This window comes from Physeter macrocephalus, chromosome 11 (genome assembly GCF_002837175.3).
Source record: "Physeter macrocephalus isolate SW-GA chromosome 11, ASM283717v5, whole genome shotgun sequence".
NCBI lineage: Eukaryota > Metazoa > Chordata > Mammalia > Artiodactyla > Physeteridae > Physeter > Physeter macrocephalus.
This window is the reverse complement of record NC_041224.1, coordinates 156,261,460-156,284,263: the sequence shown is the minus strand read 5'-3', so window position 1 is coordinate 156,284,263 and position 22,804 is coordinate 156,261,460. Positions and strand designations below refer to the sequence as shown.

The window sequence follows — 22,804 nt, the reverse complement described above, 5'->3', positions numbered from 1 at the left end:
GGTGGCCCGGCAGCACTCCTGGCACTGGTTCTGTCTGTGGGTCCTCCTCACATTCTGTCCTTCCTGCAGCATCCAGGTCAACCGGGTGATGACCTACCGTGACCTGGACAATGACCTCATGAAGTACGCAGCCTTTCAGACCTTGGTGAGTGAGACAGCTTCTGTGTAGAGGAGCAGGCTCCAGGCAACATCCATAGGGAGTTCTCAGTTCCTCCAAAGCCTTACAGCCTCTCCTCGGTGGGTCTCTGAGGCTGCCGGGCAACAGTCCCTTTGCCAGAGGCATCATCCTCGGGTATTACGGCATCCCTGGACCCAACATATTGCAGTGTTCCCAGGGCCAGTCTCCTTCCTGCTTCCCTGGCTGCCCCCGTGGCATCAGTAGATATGCTGCTGTCATGCCTGCCCTCCTGGTATTGACCTTCCCCCAAGGAGTGCCCAACCTGTAGGACATCATGGTGTTCCCTCAGTTCTCAGTGGCCATGGGGTCCACCCACAGTTTTGCTCTTTCACAAGGCATTCCCGCAGGTCTGGATTTGGGAAGTTCTACCACACTCAACCTGGTCCCCCTCTCTTTGCCAGAGGTCGTTGTCCGAAGGCCTCCGAGGTGCACAGCCCGCCTTTTTTTTCTTTATTTTTCCCTGCACATTCACAGGATGGAGAGATCGACTTGAAGCTCCTCACCAAAGTCCTGGCGCCGGAGCATGAGATTCGAGAGGTACGTAGCGGCGGCAGTGCCTGCCCCTCATTCCTGGGAACAGCTGGCTCCGAGGCCAGCCTCGGCGGGAGGCTGGCTGTGACCGAGGGGACGGCCTCCCCTGGCTCACCCCGCGATGCCTGTCTCGGCAGGACGACGTCAGCTGGGACTGGGACCGTCTGTACACTGAGGTGTCCTCAGAGCTCCTCAGCGAGTGGGACGTGCTGCAGGCGGACAAGGAGGACCCCGTGGGACAGCCCTCGCACACCTGAGCCCGGGGGTCGCTCTCCCTGCACGCGGTCACCTCTGCTTTGGACTCGAGACAGAGGCCATAAACCTAAAACTAAAGAAGCTTGCAAGCAGCTCAGAATTTTTATGTGGACTATTTTGTAATAAAAATATCTGTTTTCAGTAGACCGCACTGGATCGTTCGACTGTAAGCAATTGCTTTTTTCTGTAGCCCTCTCTTCGTTTCTGTCCAGCACTCCCTTGGAAAGATTCGTCAAGAGTGAAGGAGGGCATCTCTCCCCATCGTTGAAGCTTGGGAGGGAAAGCTAGATTCGGGGGGAGAAGCGCTGGTGCTCCTGGAAGCCGTTCAGTTCACAGAGGCCACAGCAGCTCCCCGGAGCATCTACCTGTGCGCACCTGGGCGTAGGGATACGGGAGGTGGCATGCGGCTGCCTGCTGGGGTCCTGGGGAGGGCCTGGCCACATGCCTTTCTCACTTTGGACGGTCAGTTATGTTGGTGAAGTTGCACTGTCTCCTTCGAGCTTTCAGTGGGCGTGATCAGATGACCCATTGCCCACATCAGGGTTTGGTGGCTCTTCTCACAGCACGCCCCTTTCCCTCCTCTTCCTGCAACCCATGCCTGGGGCTTCCAAAGCACGTGTTTCCTTTCTGCCACAGGTTCCCAGGGCCTTGTTTCTGGTTCTTATTAGCAGGGGCCAGCTCAGCAGCCCCGAGACGTCCACAGAAACACTCTCAGGGAGGCTGGGCCTCCCCTGACCTTTCAGAGGTGTAGCTGTTTGTCTCCGTTGCTCCCCCGCAAGCATCATCACGGCCTGTTTCCCAAATGTGCCAAGATCTGGAGCAGAGCCCAGTCCTTCTTCTAAACAGAGACATCTTTTGTTTTTGTTTTTCTCTTAACTCCCCAAGACATCTCATCTGAGGACAGGACGTCTCCCCACCCGCCTCTCCTAGGTGCCACTCTGCATCTGGCCCGCGCAGTCTGGCGGCAGCGAACCAAGCCCCACTCCTGGCCGTGGGGAGTGCTGAGTGCTGAGTGCTGCTCTCACCCTGCCTGGAAAGCCCTTCATTAAAATTCAGAAAAACAAAGAGGCTCAACACTTCAAAAACACACTGGGGGTTATTTTTGTCTGACTACGGTGCCCTTCCCTGGTGAGCGACCGGCTCCGGAGCAGGCAAAGAGAATACTTGCCTGTTAATTATAAACTCCGGGATTTAGTGGCTTTGGGGTCTCGTTTCCTCCTTTTCCAGAGTCACACTTTTAGCCCAGACAGCCCCTCTTTGGAATAATTCCCATGGTCACTGAGAAGTTTCCGTCCAGGCTGGTTTTTCTTGAGCCTGCAAGACTCTGAGACCCAAAGGAGGAATTGCTGTGTTTCGAGTACCTTAATCTCTGGCAAGTTCAACTGCCTCAGGACCCTGATAACCTTGAGGGTCTTCAGCCAACTTGAGCAGGGCCTGGAGGTTGACTCCCTTCCTCCCTTTACTTCTCAGACACCTTTATGTTCCAGCCAGCGTTGTCGCCCACCCAAGTCTTCAGGGGGCCTCCCAAGAAGATGGCCCAAGAGGGATGATAGAATGGACGAGCTTCGACAGGTACCTCCATGTAGTTTTCTACAGACACCGGCGGGGGGCGGCGGGGAGGAGGCGTGGAGTGGGCCTCCTGCGTGTGGCGGATTGACTGGGTCCTTACCAGTTTCTCCCAGACTGGCTCATGTCCGAGAAGCCCCAGCTGGTCTCTGGCAAAATCTCCCGTGGTGTCTTTGGCATGGGGTGGTAGCTGCAAGGCTGCTGTTCATAGGCCGGGCCCTGGTGGGAAAGTCGGTTCCTTCATGAGATTCTGATTACCACGTAGTACGTGCCACGCGCTGTTCCAGACACTCCAAGCAAAACTCCCTTCTCTCAAAGAGCTTCCTTTCTGGTGGGGGGGATGGACCAATAAGTAAGATAGAGAGGGCGTCAGATGGTAATCGGTGCTATGGAGAAAAATCCAGCAGGACGGGGAAGGGAGTGCTGGGCTCGGGGTGCAGTGTTAGATGGGGCGGTTAGGGGAGGTCTCACTGAGAAGGTGACATTTGAGCAAAGACCTGAAGAAGGTGAAGGAAGGAGCGGGACTGGTCCCTGGGGAAGAGCATTCCAAGGAGAGAGAAGAGTATTTGCAAAAGCCAAGAGGGGGGCATAGGCCTGGTTCTTCGAATAGCGGCAGGAGGTGGTGTGACTGGCGGGAGGGGACCAGGGGAGAGGAGACGCTGTGTCCTGCTGGGCCCAGCCCTGGGCTCACCACAGAAGAGGCCTCTGTGCATGTAGGGTCCGCTCTCCCCAGTGACACGCGCACCCTCAGGCTCCGTGAGCTCGTCAGGCCACCTTTGGAAAACTCTCCTCAGAGGCCTGCACGGCCCCTTCATGCCTCGGCCTGGGAAGAAGGGTTGATGCCTGATCGAGGGAGAGGGGAACCGTGAGCTCTTCTGCCATGGAACTGAGGCCAGGCGGCTGCTGCCAGCTCCCCCAGGCAGGGGCGTGCCATGTGCAGGGCAGATGGCAGTACCGTGAGGCCCCTGAGTGCCATGCTCCCTGGAAACTGGTAGTTCTGATGAGAAGCTCAAGCAAGAAATTCATCTGGGCAGGCCGGCCTGTGGCTGAACCTGAGGTCATCTCTACCCCTGATGGTTGGCTCGTCTTTGCTAAACCCCAGGACACCCCCAGACAGGCTTCTGGAGCTACGTGCTCCAGACGGAAATGGACTCTGGTGCTGGCCCAGTGTTGCCGGACCAAAGAGTGCTGCTCACAGAGATCAAGGCCTTTCTTGCTTAGTGGTGAGGGCGGCTCCTGGGAGCATTGGTGCTGGAATGAAAGGTAGGATTTGCCACAGCAAGATAAGGAAGCTTAGCATCCTTGCTCTGCTTGCCCAAGCAGTGCTATGCTTTTCTCCCAGAGGCCAAGGAGTCAGTGGGGAAGAGGGTGAGCGGAGGGGGTAAGGAGCAGTGTCAAAGAACACAGATTCTGGAATCAGGCAGGCCTGGGGTCCAGTCCCACGTCTTCACTTAGTCGCTGTGGGTCCTTGAGCAAGCTGCTTTCCCCTTCTTTTCTTTCTTTTTTTTTTTTTTTTTTTAATATATAAATTTATTTATTTATTTATTTATGGCTGAATTGGGTCTTTGTTGCTGCGCGGGGGCTTTCTCTAGTTGTGGTGAGTGGGGGCTACTCTTCGTTGCAGTGCGCCGGCTTCTCATTGCGGTGGCTTCTCTTGTTGCGGAGCACCGGCTCTAGGCGCGTGGGCTTCAGTAGTTGAGGTACGCGGGCTCTAGAGCGCAGGCTCAGTAGTTGTGGCACATGGGCTCAGTGGCTCCGCGGCATGTGGGATCTTCCCGCACCAGGAGGTACGCGGGCTCTAGAGCGCAGGCTCAGTAGTTGTGGCACATGGGCTCAGTGGCTCCGCGGCATGTGGGATCTTCCCGGACCAGGGCTTGAACCCGTGTCCCCTGCATTGGCAGGCGGATTCTTAACCGCTGCGCCACCAGGGAAGTCCGTGCTTTCCCCTTCTGATCCTGTTTTTTCTCGTCTGTAAAAAGGGGATAATCTTAGGATTGTAATGCCTGGTAAAATCTGACTGCTATTCGATTTTGGAAATGATGGGGTGGAAAAGTGAACCTAGGGAAAATCACATTGGATATTTTATTGCAACAACAAACATCTGCATCTCTCAAGGAGCTCCCACCTCCGTTTCCCCTTCTGCATCATCTTTCAGCCATAGATAGAGAATGGTTTGGTACCATGGTTTTTTTGTTTTGTTTTTATAACAACTTTATTGAGGTTTAATTTGCATGCCTTAAAGTTTACCCCCTGAAGGTATACAATTCAGTGATTTTAGTAAATTTATGGAGTTATGCAACCATAACCATAATTCTGTTTCCAGAACATTTTCATCATCCTATAAGGCTCCCTTGTGTCTGTTTACAGTTAATCCCCACTCCCAGCCTCAGGCAACCACTGATCTGCTTGCTGACTCTCGATTGGTTGTTTCTGGAAATTTCATATGAATGGACTCACATAACGTGGTCTTTTGAGTCTGGCTGCTTGCACTTAGTGTATTTTCAAGGTCCATCCATGTCGTAGCATGTGCCAGTGGTTCATCCTTTGGAATGCTGAATGTTATTCTGTTGTATGGACACGTACCACATTTTGTTTATTCCTCAGTTGATGGACATTTGAGTTGTTTCTAGTTTGGGCTTAAGAATAAAGCCCCTGTGGACATTCATGGCCATGTCTTTGTGTGGACAGATGTTTTCATTTCTCTAAGGTAGATTCCTAAGATTGAAATTGCTGGGTCAGATAGTGTATTTATGTTTAACTTTTAAGAAACTGCCAAAACTGTTTTCCAGGGCATTGGTTTTATTTGTTTGTTTGTTTGTTTGTTTTTCAGTGCTTTAGAGTATCAGGATTAATTCAGAAAAAATTAAGATTTTTTTTTCTTGTCTCCTTTCCGTACGTGTGTCAAAGGTCACTGCTAAGTTTATAGGAGGCACAATCTTCTGATTCCTCCCTCCCTGACTTCTTTCTGTCATTGAGCTTATCTCTGTTGAGAACACAGAGCTCATCTGCCTGCTCTCCCCACCAGCCTGTAAGCTTCTTCAGGGTAAGACCGGGTGTTCTTTGAGTTTCTGTCAAGGCTTTTGTATATTCCAGGAGTTCAAAGTCAAATAAGACATGGTCCTGACCCCAAGGAGCTTACCAGCTAGTAGAGAGACAAGATTCCTCTGTGTTCTCAAAGCATTGGTTTTGAAAAACATAGAGGCTTTCCGGATGAGTGGAGGAACCCAAATGATCCACTGCAAAGTGCATGTGAAGAGAGAGAAGGGGAGCTTGGTTTGACCACTAAGAAATACAGAGGTGGGTTGGTTTGCTTAAAGCAAGGGTCAGCGTACTACAGCCTGTGGACCAAATCCAGCCCGCCACCTGTTCTTGTTAACTTTTACTGGAACACGGCCATGCTCCTTAATTTACATACTGTCTATGGCTGCTTTGGGGCTACAGTAGCAGAACTGAGTTGTGACAGAGAGCATGTGGCCTGCAAAGCCTGAATTATTTACTTTCTGGCCCTTTACAGAAAAAGTTTGCCAATTCCTCCTTAGACGAAAGAATGAAGGTGAGAAATAACAACGGCGGCAGACTCCCAAAGTTCAGCCGCTTGTTGCTATCCAGAAATGCAATCACAGTAGGAGTGATTTGAGTTAGATGTAAGGAAAGACTGGAAAGGCGGGAAGATTCTGGCTCCTAAAAGAGAGACACAAATTTCCCTTAAGAAAAGGAAAAAACAAACAAAAACCACTTATCAATTGCAGCAAAGTTGGGACAGAATCTATCTGGAGACAAAAAGCTGGAAAAGAGTGACTGGGTTCCTTGGCCTTTGATCCTGTTTGAGATGTGGGGTGAGGGGGGGGTCTCTAGGAATCAAATACCTTTGGCGGCAGGCTCAGAATAATGATGAGAAAGCCCAGTGGAAGGGGGTCAGGAGCAAGGGAGGGAGAAAAGCCCGATTTTTCCTTTGGTGAAGTAGAAATCAGAAAGTAAGGGTGTCGGGAGCAGCCAGAGAAAGAGGCTGCCCCTCTTGTGGCCAAGGCGGAGTGAATTAATTCCCGGCATATGTTCCCAGCATCTGTCGTGGTGACCTGGACTGGAAGGGTCAGCGAGAGAGGGGACCATGCCAGCGCCGAGCATTAGCCCAGAATTCCCGGGCCACAGAGGCTTTTGGCTCCCACAGAATGATGGCTGGCCAGCTCTCCTAGCAGCATCTGCCGCAGCTGCAGCAAACAGTGCTGGGCGGGGGGAGGGAGTGCTCCCCACAAGAGAACACCTGCTGTGAAGGGGCTGGACGAAGACCAGGAAGAGTCCTGCAAAAGGCTGTCTCTTCCAGATCTCAGGCTGCAGTGGATTCGACCCCCCAGCCACGCGTCCTGCCAGCAGACTGGAGGTGACGCACAGGGCGGCACTGGGAGGGGCAGGGGCAGGGGAGCCACAGCCCCGGATGGGAAGAATGCACAGGGTTGGGACGCCCTCCTAAGTACCAGTCTCAGAATCCCCCCGGATACTATTTGGGCTGCTCGGTGCTAAAGTGTCCCTCAGGAATCAGAGGTCAACCCGGAGGGGGCAAGGTAAGAGGGCAGGGAGGCTAAGAATGCAGACGGTGCCAAGTTCAAGTCCCTGTGCTCCCAGGTCACAGCTGCATACCTCCTTGTGCATCCGTTCCGTATCTAGAGAGTGAGGTAGAAAACAATTCCTGTCTTTGTTGTAGCATTTTGATGATTAAACCATATACCATACGTCAAGCGTCCGGCACAAAGCAAGCACTCGACGGCGATTACTTCTGATCACACTGGGTGGACAGGCAACATTCCCCCTGATGGCAAGTCGTGGGCATTAGGCACTGACGGCGCCTACGTGGGCATCTAACCCAAGGTCGTGAGCTGGAGGCCCACGGACTGACTTCAACCCACAGGACATGATTGATTTGGCCACAACACATACTTTTTTTTTTTGATTGAAGTAGAGTTGATTTACAGTGTTGTGCCGATCTCTGCTGTGCAGCAAAGTGACTCAGTTTTATACATATATACACATTCTTTTTTTATATTCTTTTCCATTATGGTTTATCACAGGGCATTGAACATAGTTCCCTGTGCAATAAAGTAGGACCTTGCTGTTGATCCATTCTAAATGTAGTAGTCTACATCTATCAACCCCAAAGTCCCAGTCCATCCCTCTCCTTCCCTCCCCCCTCCCCATCCTTGGCAACCACAGGTCTGTTCTGTGCCTATGAGTCTGTTTCTGTTTTGTGGATACGTTCATTTGTGCCGTAGTTTAGATTCCACATATAAGTGACATCATATGGTATTTGTCTTTTCTCTTTCTGATTTACTTCACTTAGTATGATAATCTCTAGTTGCATCCCAACACGTGACTTTTTAATTGTTTGGTTAATTACCAACATTTAAAATGGAAAGGTTTCACATTAAACCCAGATTTCCAGCCTCTCTTAGGAAATTGGGAGATCTGTCCACACTGGGGCCACAGTCACTAGGGCAGTGACTGACGTGAGCGGAGAGGCCGGAGCTCCCCTGGGTAAGGGCAGGTCAGCACGCCCCACCCACTCTCACCCTCACTTACATTTCTGCCTGGACACTGCAGGCACTGACTCTTAGACCCCTGCCCCACCTCCTCATTTTGCCTGTAAGGGTCCTGTTCCCCAGGGGCACTCTCCCAACGTCATGGGTACTGGAACTCGAGTCCTGACTCGCAGGCTGGCCAGTGTCCTTTGTCAGTAACCAGGACCCCCTGCCTGATGGATAAGCTAAAACCACACGAGCTCTGGAGAAGATCCAGTTTCCCTGCCCTGGAGTCATCCCCCTCTGATCAGGAAGCTTAACCCTGTTTCCATCATGGGTCTGACAAGAGTTTGAACAGAGTCCTGGGGTATTTCCAGGGCCAATAACTGCACCCTCAGCCATTTGCCCTCCACTGAATTGTTTAAACTCTGCCCTGGAGCTGACGGCATTTGCTCAGGATGAGGGTCCAGCTCAGCAGTCAAAGTTAGCAGGTTTGCCTTCTTTCTGTGGCTGCCACCAGTGCGTCGGTCACGCTACTGAGGTGTGATGGAGAAGGGAGCAGCTGAGGCTGCAGGGAATGTGTCTGGCTTTCAGGCTTCAGGGACAGGAGAGCACACCCCAGCCGCCAGCCAGCAGGGTCCCCATGCCGAGCTCAGGAGGAGGGACAGCCCTGGCTACGCCACTCAGCTCGCCCTTCAGGAGAACTTGCACAGGGAGTGATGTGCCTTCAGGATCAGCCTGCAGGCCGAGGCCATGAGCTTCCCAGGCAGCAGCCAGCCAGTTGCTGAACCTGGCAGCGGTGCAGGGCTCACCGATCCTGGCCAGCACAGGATTCCTCTGCGACAGTCTTTGCACCAGAGCTCCCCTGGGTCTGGGCAGGGCTTTCTCAGAGCTGCACAGCGGTCCGAGACCCTTGCTATCCAATCCTCCTTCCTCCCCTCTCTCTTCACAGCTGTCAGACGTTCATCACCACCTGAAGCCTCTCCCCTTTTTCTTTCTGTCCTGGTGTCTGCTTCTCACAGGACCCAAACAGTGGGCCTGGGGTGGTCCAGCTAGACTTGGTGAGGAAAGACTCCCAGGCAGGGCTGAGAGGAGACAGCTGGTTAGGGGTGTGGGTAGCGGCTTCTCCCCCAAATCCATATGCCTCCCAAACCCCAGTGGCATGGCTGGGGTGTGGGCTGGGTTTGGAGAGGGATAGACGGGGGTTGACCAGAGCTCAATCTCTCTCTCACTCATGGAAGTGCCGACTTAGAACCCAGTCCAGCTGAGGAGGCCTGAGAAGGAGGAACTGAGATCCCACAGTGGACATTTGGCAAAAGAATCTGGTGTCCTCTCAGCAGGAGAAGAAGATAGTTCCCTTTCTTTGCTGGGGTCGGGCACGAAGGGCCTCTGTCGGTGGCTTTATGGGCAGAGAACAGGGGGTGTCACGGTTACCAGGCCTACCAGGAGACAGGGTGTGCCCTCCAGAAGGCCACATGTTACCCATCATGGTCTGGGGGCGTCACTGCTGAAGGTGGGAGGAGAGATGGTGTTTAGGCGACTGTGCCGAGATCTCTCCAGGGGCAGGGACCTGGTAGGCGAGCCCCCCATGCCACACAGCGGTTGGGGCGGCATGTTGTCTGCCGGCAGAGGGGAGGCTGCCTTGGGCTTCGTGAAGGGCCAGGCTTGTTCCGACTGAAGCCCAGCGGGCAGCACTACACTGTACCTAAGGCCCAACGCCCTCCAAGGTGCTCGTGCCTTTTTAAGGACAAAGGCAATGCAACCAAGACGACTGAACAAGGAAGCCACCTCCCAGGGTGTAGCTGGAGGAGACAGCACTTGGTAGGGGAAGCTAAGCAAAGAGAAGAAGTCAGTTTAGCTCTTTAACTAGAGAACAGAAAAAAACAAGAATAAAACCAAAACCTGGGTAAGGCAGGGCAGGGCAGAGGGGCGCGGGGATACTATATAGGGGCAGGAGGGAACTTTTTAGAGTGATGGAAATGTTCCATAATTTGATTGTGGAGATGGTTACATGTCTGTTTATAAAACTCATCAAACTATCCTCTTAAAAAAGGGTGTTTTTTTATTGTATGTAAATTGTACCTCAATAAGCATGACTTTAAAAAGATTCTCCCCATCACCCCCTCATCACCTCAGGTAGCCGAGCTGGCCGAGTTTCTGTTTGTCCCACAGCATCGTACCAATTTTTGCAGCATCCCCCATGCCATGGTGCCTGGCAGCTTGGCCGTCCCTGAGAACTGGGTCGGGAAGCAGAGAGGCCCTGCAGTGCCATCTCCGCCCCTGCCCCTCAGACTAGGGGTCTGCTCAGACTCCGGAGCTAGCTTTAAAATTTTATCTGCAGTTCAATTTTCCATGATTTTCTGTGAAAGGGAAATACAGCAAGTTTGACTAGGTAGTCAATTTGTAGTCCAATTCGAAGTAAAACACAGGCATTTGGGAATCATTTTTGACTTTCTAATGGGAATGCAGGTCCATTGAACACAGAGCAAGGAAGCACACGAGGAACCTTGAAGACCCGAGACCGATTAAAACAGATGTGACCCTAGAGAAAGCGGGCTGTGCCATATTTTTGCATTGCAAGAAATCTTTTGACCTGGGGGATGAGCAGAGACATAGGAACATCTGATGCCAGGTCTTTAAAAAAAAAAGTTTCTCTCTTTAAAAGCTTACAAATCCCATTTTAAAAATATGATCTTTACTTAACATATTCACCAAATTATGCATATACCTATATACATAATCACTAAACTAAAAACTATATATCTAAATATAGTGAATGTCCCATATTACCCTGCCCTGCCCCCTCTCATTTCACCGCCCTCCCCAGAGGTGACCATGATGTCCTTCCAGAGGTTTCTGTGCACCTGCATACACATGGACATACAAATAGAGACCCAGAGCTTGGTTTTATTTATGTAGTAGTGACCATTCTGCAGGCATGGCCCACATTTTGCTTTTTCCACTTAACACATCTTGTGGAACCTTCCTCTTGGTACTGCTCTCCCGCATTCTTTTCAATGGTGGACATAATTCCGTAGATCCGCTACCCCAGAGTTCCATCCCCTCATCAGCCCTTCCATGCGATGGTCATTCAGACTGAGCCCACTCCCTTCCACCCTGACTGCTCTGAAGGACCCTGCTGCCCCCCAGCACTGGCCCACATCTCAATTCCTCTGCCAGCCTCCCATCAAGCCCCTGAAAAGACAGGCAGCTCTTCTCCTCGTTCCAACCACCCATTGGGTAAAAAATGGCAGCGGGGACCCCAGTCCCCTGCGGTGGCTGGTCCAGGGCAGAGGGGACTGAGGACAGCGGGTATGAGGCCACAGGGAGAAGACCTGGGTGCCCGTGGTGGAGACAGCGGAGGCCTGGCTTGAAAAGCTAGGCCAGGCTGTGGGGCGGAAGGTGGGGCTGGGCGTGTTCTGTTCGGTCCCAGAGGGAAAATCAGAGTGGGAATCCGCTGCCGGCCTCTTGATCACGTGTCTAACACACTGGTGAGTGCTCTGTGGCCAGACACGGTGTCAGGCGCTATTCCCCGAGGTAGCTTTGTCCCTGGTTAAGGCGAAGAGCTAAGTCCCTGCTGTGTCCCTGTTAGCACGTGTCCTAGTTCTTGTTTATCTCCAGTAATAGTAATAGTAGTAGCTGTTATTTATGAAGCCCTTACCAGGTTTCAGGCAACGTATGCAATGTTTCCTGTACATTATCTTACTCCGTCTTCTCAACTCCACGAGGCGGGTACTGCAGTCATGCCCATTTTAGAGGAAAGAGAAAGTAAGGCTTAAACCCAGGCCTTTCTCATTTCATCCTCATGAAGCACTAGATGAGGTGGGCAGTGTTCATTCCTGTTTTGCGTATATTCAGTGTTCTGTTGGTTCCTCCTCCTGACTGGGGCCACGGCGGGGTTCTGAACCCACACCGGGGTCCCCTCAGTGAGGGGCAGTAGATGTGCCACAGCGATGCCAGAGCCTTGAAGCTCTGCCATCCACCCAGCATGACAGGAGCACTGGGCATAGGGTGACAAGGACACCAGGTTTGCCCTGTGCCCTCCCTTCAGTGGGCTGTTTAGGGTATTATCCTAGAGTCTAGAGGCACAATGACAACACTTGCAAGCCAGGGTTTCTCAGAGGCGGCCACCTGACACGGACCACCTGCATCTGAGGGCCCTGCAGAGCCTACCAGACACGCAGGTTCCTGAGCCCCGACCCGCTGGATTAGAGTCCGGGCGGTAGACACCTGAGAATATGCATTTTAAACAAGCACCTTCCCAAACCCCCAACCCTATTCGAGAACCTTGCAAACTGCCGGCTCACAGGCTGAAGTCTGCACTCACAGTATACGGGCTAAAACAGCTTTCTTGACATTTTTACATTAGCGGTCAATATTTAAAAATCAGGAGTATCACAGGAAAAACGAACAGACCTCTGCTTCTTGGAAAGATCCAGCAGTGCCAAGCCTGCTTTCCCTCACCACACTACCTGCAGGGGACAGGACAGGGCCTGGGCACCCCCAGCGCCCCCAGGCCCTGCTTCTTTCCTCTGGCTTCCATGGACATTTTGAGTTTGTGACCCCCTAGGCGAAGGAGATGGCAATACTTGTATCTGTCAGTGCCAACACCAGGTACCAGGGCTTAACAAGCAAGGCCAGTCCTGGTGCAGCTTCTGCCCTGTATGTAGGCCCACCTTCGCCCTGCTTTGCAGAGCTTATGTGGAAGGCGTCGGTTCACCCCTCCCCACCCCTCTTCTCTCTGTCCTTTGGCAGCTGCTGCCAGATGTGTTTTCGGAAATGATCCACACATGAGATGTGCCCCCTGCTCCAGGTTGAGTACTGTACCTGGTGTAGAAATCAGTGTTTCTAAAAGCATAGTTCACAGACCGCCTGTGTGGACCCTCCAGGGAAGGCTTACAAAATGCAGAGGCCCGGCCACCACCCTAGACCTGGGGAATCAGAATCTCTGGGGTGGGACCTGAGAATCTGCATTTTAAATGTGGTGCCCCAGGTGATTTTGGTGCACCTTAAGGCTTTAAGACCTGTAGTCATCTAGAGGGAGGAGAGTGAATGTAGGTTTAACTGGGCCCTGGGTCAGATCGGCCTCTTGGGTCTTTGGCCTCCTTGAAGGAAGACAGTCCTTTCCCCAGCCCTGAGCCTCCACCACAAACAAAGCCTGCTCCCCACCCCCAGGGCCGCAGGCCCCCAGGGCTCGGCCCTCTATCAGATTCCATCTCCTGTCACTTTCAGAACCAGTTCATTATTCCTTTATTATTCTCGTTCTCCTGCTTATCATTATTAATAATCATTCTAGACAGGCCGGGGTGCTGACAGCTCCCCCCTTGTCCATTCTTTCTGTCTGTTTTAATCCTGCCTGCTTATCTGGCGTTAACCTGATCTCTTCCCCCATTTAATTAAGCCACATTGGTCAGCCCGCTACTGCCCACGTGGAGACGGGCGTGAGTGGTTCTCCTGATAGGCAGAGGAGTGATGGGCTCTGTGGGCTGGACATTCCACCTCCCCAGAGGGGCCTGAGGGCAGGGACATGAGTCCCAGGCAGGGCCACATCGGGTGTGGAGGGCTGGGGAGGCAGGGCTGGTGGATGATCAGTACCCATCGAAAAGCAATGCTTCTCAAACCTTAGCCTCAGAATCACGGGGAGGGCCTGTTGAAACGCAGATCCCTGGGCCCCATCAGGGATTCTCATTCGGTAGGCGGCCATGAATGTGAAATCCTAATAAGCTCCCAGCTGGTGCTGAAGCTGCTGGTGTGAGGACCACCCGTGGAGTAGCCCCACATCAGCAGGCTGACCTCCGCTTAGTGACGGACACTGGCCAGGCCCAAGTGTGCCTTGATGGGAGCGGATTGAAGAGGAAGAGACTTGAGCAGCGGGAAATTATTTCAATTCCCCGATGTTGGTGAGGGCCTGAGCCAAGGGAGGCTCGGACTGAAAGGGAAGGGATGGATATGGATGCAGTACCTGCTCCAGAGAGGCCAGCGGGTCTCAGTGACAGTAGGAACAGTAAAGGAGAGAAAGTGAAGACACCTCCGTGGTTCTGAGTAACTGGCAGCACAGTGGTGCTTGACAGAAATAAGTACAAGGGAAACACCTGGGGGCAGAGTAGGGCTATGCTGAGGTCAAGACAAGCTACCGAGCTTGCAGGGCGTGGTGAAAAATGAAAATGCAAGGCCCACTGTTCAAAAATTATTAAGAATCTCAAGATGGGGAGAACCGCGCAGTAGCCCAAGCGTGGGGCCTTTCTAGAGTGCAGGGCTCTTTGCAACTACACGACCACATGCCACAAAGCCGGCCCTGGCCAGATTCCCGTAGTAGCTTCATAGCCAGACAGAACGACCATCACCTTGGCGGCCTGCCGGTCACTCTGCAGGTCTCTTAGGTGATTGGAACGTCCACTTCTGACGCCACTGAGACTAAATGAGAGGTCATAGGGCCCTAGTCACAATTAGAGTCTTATGAGGGAAAAGGCCCAACTAGGAAAACACAATGGGTTAATACCTCAAAGAAGTTGCCGGTAAGACCCAGGGAAGGGTACCATGGCCAGTATTTATACGAACTCACCACATTCAGGAGAACCCGACAATGTCTGCGGATGGTCCTTTAGTTTTTTAAGGCACCACTGATGGTGCGTCTACCCTTTCCAGGCATTGCACAAAGTCCTTTAATGTATTACTTTACTATCCTTGCAACTACCCCATAAAATGTGTATTACTGTCCCTCTTTTACAGATGAGGAAACAGGTGGAGAGAGGCACAGTCACTTGCCAGTGAGGGAGGGAGCCAGCTCCTGAAGCCTGAGTGGGCGTTTGGGGCTGGGAGTTGCGCAGTGCAAACAACCAGAGAACTGGGGGACTGATGTGTGGGGGGGCGCCAGGGGACAGGGCCGTGCACGTGCCTGGGTGTCACAGGAAAATGCATAGACACCCAAGTGCCCACCAAAGATGGAAGGATTTAGAGCAATTAAAATGTTTTGCCTGGGAGCTGTTTGGAGCCTTTTTTTTTTTGAAGCGAGAGTTTTCTGACTTCAAGGTGTTAACAGGCTCTCTAAATGGTTTTGTTTTTTAATTGCGGAAAATGACTGTGGAGCCATTAGATTTTTGCCTCTCTGCAGTTGTTTCTGAGCCCTTTCAGTCCTCCTTCTTCTATTTATTCTGTTTAATTCAGTCAGGTAGCTCCAGGGCAATGGAGATCAATACTCCTCTTTGATAGGAAAGAGTCAGGTTTGAAACCCAGAGATAAAACTGACACATTTTGTATAAATTTAATTAAAAATGCACCTTTAGTGGCTTGTTGCAGGCACAAAGCCGAGAATCTATCTCTCCATCTCCCTCTCTCTCCCCCTCTCTCTCTCTCTCTCTTCCTCTGCCTCTCTCTCCGTCTCTCTTTCCTTTCTTGTTCCTGACAGGGAGATCTCTAACTCTGCCTCGCCACAGCCTCGTTTCATGAGTTTGGACTTGAAACTTCTGCGCTGAGGGACACTGAGGGAAGGGGATGAAATTCTAAGCAGATCCGCCCGCCCCCTTTCCCCAGAGTAGGCTGGGGAGAGGGATGCTGCGGGGAGAGGACTTCGGAGCAGAAGCCCAGGCTGGGATGGGTTTGCTTTCCTTTTAAAACCTGTTTTCTTTTGGTCCCGTGGCCTGCAGGCTCAGAGGATCCTCTGGTCCAGAGCCTGCAGCCCCTACTCCTGTCTCTGTGTCTCTGTCTCTCTCTGTCTCTTGATGGTTTTGACCTGCCTGCCATTGCAGCTGCTGGTGCCTCCTGGGGTCCTGGTGGGGTCCCGAGACAGCGGGGAAGGTACAGAAGGCCCCAGCCCCTCTCCAGTAACCCCAGGGCCACGGCACACATTTGTCTTGTGTTTTACAATCCACCCCTTCACCTCCTTCCCGCCGGCTCTCCCCCTGTCGCTCTCTCAATCCCATTTGGCTTTCCTCATTTTTCACTTGAGTGGGTTTCCTATCCCCGACTCAGCTCTGGCCTCACTCCGCTCAACACCAATAAAACACACTCAACACAGGTAGAACAAGGTGCCCGGGCCCCTGTGACAAATGGCTCGCCAGCCCTCTAAGCGCAGCTGTAAATCGCCCCTCCCGTGGCCGGGCGGGCCTGGTCCCGGCAGCCCGTCAGTGGGGATGGGGCAGCCAGGGCACCAGCATTTTGGCCAGCACCCCCAGGCCTTCCCGGGATCATGGGCGTCCAGGAGGGAGCAGGGGTGGCAAGTGGGAGGGAAGGGACCCCTGAAATGTTTACACCGGCGGCTTTGGCTAGAGCAGCTTGGACTTCCGCCTGTATTGAGCCAGAACTCCAGCAGCTGGCACTTGCTGCACGCTTACATGTGCCAGGCACCGTGCTAAGGCCTGCCATCAAATTGTCTTTAATCCTCACAAAAACCCTGCAAGGTGTAGTTACCATGACCGTCCCTGTTTCACAGATGAAAACCCTGATGGAGGCCTAGCAAGGTCACAGAACTCGCCCAAGGTCATCTGGCTAGTAAATGGCGAGCCAGGATGCGGGCAGACCTCCTGGACTCTAGAATCAGGGCTTTTCACCACCACGTCCACCCCATGTGCGTGGCATCGGGCTGGGCACGTTGGGGAGCAAGATGTAATCTCCATCCTCCAGGGACTTTCTGATTTCGTGCCGAGGGGACTGGGGGTCCTGGAGGAAGATCATGGATCCACAACGGGCTCCCCTCTCTGCTCCGTGAGGACCCTCCTGCCGGCTCCACAACCCGTGGGCAGGGGAGGGGTGTTGCCCCTTGTCCCCAGAATGAGCTATCAGAGGTGGGGAAGCCCGTGCTCTGCTCTTGTCCACCCTGGAGCAGTGAGGGTGCCGCCAGCATGCGGAAGCAGAAGGGGGCCTTAGCACTGGCGGAAGCTGAGGAGGGCTGCTCTAGCACATTCTGCTGCCAGGGGAGCCTCTGGAGCTTGTGGATCTGTAACCTCGTCCCCTGGGTATAAGGTAGTGCGGTGATGCGACGTGTTCCAGCCGGTCTCGTCTTTTGCTTTGGGTGCCTTTAATCGCTGCAACTGCAAGTTCAGACGGGAGAGGCAGGCATCCCGAGTTTGAGCCACTGGGCCTTCCTCTCTGCATCCTTCCTTGCTGGCGACCACAAACACCGTCGCTTTGTGTCTAAAATGACCGAGATAATTGAAACGGAATTTGGAATCAGGGCCCTGCAGGCAGCACTTGTTGAAAGAAGAAATAAAGATCGTTTGGGTCACATCTTTTGTAATTTGCGTTTAATAATTGTACCAGGAGCTGCTCAGGGAGGAGAGGCGGCACGTGAGGCAGCTCCCAGCCCACCAGCCACCCTCCCTCTCCCTGGCCCTGCTGCGGGGGAGGGGCGGGCAGGGAAGGGAGAGCTCGGGAAGGAAGCACACAAGTTGGAGAAAGTTCTCTCCGTGGGGCGGTGGCAGGAGAGAGGGCACGGCTTGGGGCGGGCCTGAGAGGCTGAGGTGAAGGCCGAGTCAACATGCTGGGTGCCCTCACCTCCTGCACACCCTCCACTCACCCCCCCATCCCCCTTTGAGGGGAGGCTGACTATCAGTGAGGTCCCCGGGGCCCAGGAGACTGCTGGAGTGATTTTGAACAGGCTGTAGTGGGACTCTGCTCGGCTCAAAAGCTTGGGACTCTGCCACTACTCAGTTTTCCCAGCCACACGAGCTGGGGCAGAAGGTGCTGCCCATCGGAGGGCAGATGCAGCCTCCAGGCTGTGGGTCTGTGGGCAGTCCAGAGTGTCCTCCGGGAGCCCTCCAACCCTTTATTCCCTAAACTCACAGACAGTCATGTTTGGTCCTCAAGGAATGTGCCACTGTTACACTGAAACAAGCCCCCCTCTCCTACCAACCTCATGTGCTATCCATACATAGAGTCACCCCCCCACCTCCAAAAACATGTCCCCCCTTCCCTGTGAGGCTGCCCTTTCCTGTCTGCAAGAACCTGTGGGCTCAGGATCTCCAGGGCTCCCCCACTGCCCACATCATCATGGGGTCGGGGAGGCTCTGAGGAGCTCAGGCTTGGAGGTGGAGAGGCGATGCTATGAGCTGAACTGTGTCCTCCGAAAACTCACCTGTTGGAGTCCTAACCCCCAGTACCTCAGACTGTGACTGTCCTTGGAGACAGGGCCTTTGAAGAGGTGTTAAGGTAAAAGGAGGTCATATGGGTGGACCCTAATCCAATATGACTGGTGTCCTTATAAGAAGTGGGAGAGACACCAGGGATGCTTGCACACAGAGGAAAGGCCATGTGAGGACACAAGGGTAGCCATCTGCAAGCCAGGGAGGGAGGCCTTAGGAGAAACCAACCCTGCCCACACCTTGATCTTGGACTTCCAGCCTCCAAAACTGTGAGAAAGTAAATTTCTGTTCCTTAAGCCAGCCAGTCAGTGGGACTTTGGTATGGCAGCCCTAGCAAACTAACACAGATGGTGAGTGGCAGGAAGACCTTGCCTGTGACGCTCCTTGCCCTGGGTCCCCTCCCTCCCTGGCCCAGACATGCAAAATGTGTGCTTGAAAGTACCAAAGACAGGAACTCTAGCTGCTTCCCTTTCCCGATGGGGCCAGAATCTAGATGACACGTGGCTCAAGGAAGAGAATGAGCGTGCCAGCCTTTGCCGGGGGCTCTCCCTCCGAGGCTCGGTGCTGCCCACCACCAGGCCCTGGGGATGGGACTCTCGTAGCTCTGTGAGGCCCGGCTTCCATGCCTGTCTTCTGCTCTTAAGCCTCTTCCCTTTTTGCCATTGGCCACAAAAAGTATCCCCTGTTGGTGACACAAGGGCCTCTGCAGAAGCCAGAGTCCTTGTACGTCTGGAACTACCCAGTTAGTAAGATTCCTGAGCAAAGAGCTGTAAAAAAAGGAGGCATAAATGAAGAGCTTTCCAAGGTCTGGATGTGTGGTGTGAGCAGTGGTGAATTCCTCCCAAGGGCTCTGACACGCTGGACACACCCCTCTCAGGGAAGGCCTGTGGCTCCAGGGGCCCAGGGTGGCCGGAGGAGCACACCCTGATCCTGGGCTCTCCACAGTGCATGGATTGGACCTTCAGACGAGCAGGCGCTGGGGAGCAGAGGTGACCCAGGGCTGGGAGATGGGGGAGAGGTGGCAGCAAAGGATGGAAAGGGACAAACAGTGTCCAGGACTTTTCAGCTTGGAAGGGCTTTGTGGGAAAGAATCATGGCCCTGCTGACATTCCGGAGGACTGCGCCTGCTGCCAAGACCTGATTATGTGCTCCGAATCTTCTCATTTTAGTCCATGCTGGTGGGGGCTGTGGGTGGATGGCGGTATCTCCATTGCACCTGGGAGATAACAGGTTCAGAGAGGTTAGGGACTTGCTCGTGATTGTGCAGCTAAAAATGGCAGACCTGTAATTCAAATCCAGAACTTCTGGTCTCCCTGTCCAGGCTTTTCCTTCTAGAGCAGGAGCTGGCAAACTGCCACCTGCCACCCATTTTCACGTGGCCTGTGAGTTAAGAAAGGTTTTTACATTTTTAAATGGTTGGGGGAAGAAATGAAAAGAAAAAACCATACTTAATGACAAGCGAAATTGATATGAAATTCAACTTCCAGTATCTAATATTCACAGATATCTGTAGATATTCTAATATTTATAGTTTTATTGGAAGACAGCCACACCCATCCATGTACATACCATCCGCTGCTTTCACGCTGCACCGGCAAAGTTTGTTGGTTGTGACACAGACTGTATGGTCTTCAAAGCCTCAAATATTTACTTTCTGGGTCCTTACAGAAATGCTTGCCAGCTTCTGCTTTAGAGTCATATAACTTGGGAGATGGAAGAGGTTTTAGAAACTATAGTCAACAAAACCTTGCCTCCCTCTTACTCTAGTCACCCATTTTCCAAATAAGCAGCATGACGCCCATCTCATCTGAGCAGCTGCTTTCCAAGGCTGCCCTCGGGTCCAGGTCCCCCTGCTCTCAGGAAGCTGGCCTCACGGCTGTCTACACTGGGACTGGAAAGTAGGACTCTTTGCTCCGTGGTTGTGCCCGATGCTTTCCTGGGGCTCCTTGGGCACCAAGTTAGCCGCATCCCCAGGCTTGGGAGCTTGCAGCCTGGGGGAGGCAACAACTTCAGGGCCCAGAGGTGACCATCACCTGACCAACAGGGAGGGGCACACATGGTGAAACTTGGGGTACACTTGGGGGCAGTAATGCTGTGGTTCATGCAGGTTCAAGTCCTGGCTCTATAACTGTGACCTTGGGCAAATTACTTCAACATGCTGTGCCTCAGTTTCCTCACTTGGAAAATGGGGGAAATAATAGCATTTACCCCGTGGGGCTGTGTGAGGATTAAATGAGTCAGTGCATATAAAGTGCTTGGAATGGCGCCTGGCGCGTGGCGTGTGTTGTGTTGAGTGGTGATGATGGTGATGGTGATGGTGGTGATCGTCAGCCCTGTTCTAGCCGGCTCATTATTCCAGCCCTACTAGGTTTAAGCAGAGATTTTTACTGGGTCTCCTCCTACAGGGACCTCCTTCCCCACGGCCTTCGCAAGACCATCAGCTGCAAAGAGAAACAGGCCACGGGTCTGAGCTTGAGACCTTCTGCCGAATTTCCCACGGAGCTTGTGTCTGGGCTCAGGGAGATGGGGAACCCAGAGGCTCAAGGCCATAGACTGAGTGCTCTCTGTTTGGGGACTGAGGTGCTATGAAACATATGGGCAAGATGGCAGGGAAGGCGAGTGAATTGTCAACATGCTTGAACCCCATAAATATAACATGGAGCCCAAAGAGCAAGTTGCAAAAGAAGATGAACCATGCGGTGGCCACCTATATAGAGATTTTAAACATGCAAGACAAGTGTGCATTTTTGGTTAGGGATACATTCATATATGATACAAGTCTAAGGAAATGTACAGGGATGATAAACACTGCATTCAGGATAGCGGTTCCGCTGTGGGGAGGAGAGGGCACATGGAGAGGGGTGCCCGAGGGCCTTCACTTAAATTTGAAAAAAAAAAAAGTGATATTTTAAGCTGGAGGGTGAGTGTATGAGAGTCCCTCATATTATTCTTGATACATTTTGGTACGTCTTAAGTATTTTATGATACATATATTTTTAATGTACGCAAGGCTAATTTTGCAAAACCCAGTAGAATTTTGGAGGCCATAAAATTTACCAAGAAGCCCCATGGTTGGGTCAGTAGGGACGAACGCATCGGGTGGACAGTGTGCCCTCGTGGTGTGCAGGCATGCCCCTGACACTCTGTTCCCTTCGTCCATGCGCACCGGTCCCCTCGCCCACACACATCGCCGGCCCCTCTCCCAGCCTCTTCGCCTGTGCCTAGCAGCCCTTCCCCATCTGCTGGCTGTGTCGTTCCTTGCCCAGCCATGTGTCCTCTCCGGGCTGGGGAGCCGGCAGAGGCTCCGGCCCCCCTCCCCGCTGAGGCAGAGGGGCTTTGGAACATGTGTTTCGGGGCGGCAGACACCAGCTGGCTGGGGAGACATTTGCATATTCAACTGAGCCCCCCAGAGCCAAGCCAGGATTGTGAGAAGGAGGCTATGGCAGGACAGAGGGAGAGGGAAGGCTCTGGTCAGCTAGGGGTCAGGCGGAACAGATTTTGGATCAGAGAGACAGATGGTTAAAGTAGAAAGAGAGGGAGGGAGCAAATCCCGACTCATACATGAAGAACGGCATTCGAGAGCCCTGAAATATCTTATATCTTCACAGGGCTTTGTGGGTTTTGAAGCATTTTCATCTCTTTCATTTGATTCCTCATTGCAGTCCTGCAAAGTAGGTATTAATATCATCCCCATTTTACAGATGAGGAAACTGAGGCTCAGAAAAATTAGACCCCTGATTCAAGATCACAGGGCTAGTGCGTGGGGGAGTCTCTGGACTCCTGGTATAGTGCTCTTTTCACTACATCTCAGAGCTAATTTGCCATCTCCACTTGCTCACCTTACATTCTTCTCTCAACCCTCTCCAGAGGGGTTTCTGACCCCTCCACCCCATTAAGACTGTTCTTCTCTAGGTCAACATTGACCCCTCTTGATGCCAAATCATGGTCACTTCTCTGTGTTCAGCTCACTTGACCTTTCTGCAGCACTCGACAGAGGTACCACTGACTTCATCCTTCTTTCTGGGACAGCCTCCTCCTTGGTTGCCATAACAGTACAAGCTCCCATTTCCCTCCCACCTCCTTGGCTGCTCTTTCTCTGTTCTTTTGCAAGCTCTGTTACACCTTCAAATGTTGGCGTGCTCCTAGCTTGGACCTCGGCCCTCTTCTCTTTCTTTTCTCTCTCTAGGCATGAACCTGAGCCACCTAGTCCAGCCCTGGTACTTCATATATCATCTGTGTTTAAGATTCTCACATCTGTTTCTGCAGCGTTGCCCTTGCCTCAGGCTGCCTTACATGGTGGTCAAGAGCACAGACTCTGAAGTCAGACCACCTGGATTTGGATCTCAACTTTGCCACTTATTAGCTATGAGACCTTGGGCAACCTTTCAATGTCTCAGTCTTGCCACCTGTGAAAGGGGAGTGATAAAGCCCTTACCCCATAGGGCGGTTGTGAGAATTAAATGAAACGTAAATGGCTTAGAACATTGCCTGGCACATAGTAAGTGCTCAGTAAAGGCAAGATATTGTTACTTGACATCCGTTCCTCCAATATGCCAAGCATCTTCCTACCCCAGGGCCTTTGCACTAGCCCATCCCTCTACCAGAATGTTCTTCCCTTGATTTTCCTAAGGCTGACTCCTTTTAATTCAGATTCCCCAACCATCCAGGCTGAAGTAGTCCCCTAGTCA

The 22,804-nt window shown here is 52.6% G+C and overlaps 1 protein-coding gene across 7 annotated transcripts in view; it reads left to right on the top strand.

Annotated features, from left to right (window-relative positions):
• IFT43 (intraflagellar transport 43) overlaps positions 1-22,804 on the top strand; it is a 137,963-nt gene that overhangs the window by 92,897 nt on the left and 22,262 nt on the right. For 2 of the 7 annotated variants that reach the window (XM_028496215.2, XM_055088637.1), the window contains exons 7-9: positions 70-145; positions 653-715; positions 2,435-2,536. In XM_028496215.2, coding sequence (XP_028352016.1) covers positions 70-145; positions 653-715; positions 2,435-2,536 — 241 coding nt within the window. Of the gene's footprint in view, positions 1-69; positions 146-579; positions 716-846; positions 1,189-2,434; positions 2,537-7,229; positions 7,563-15,445; positions 15,473-22,804 lie in introns of those variants that run through there. The other 5 variants (XM_028496217.2, XM_028496216.2, XM_055088640.1 and 2 more) reach the window with 5 other exon arrangements.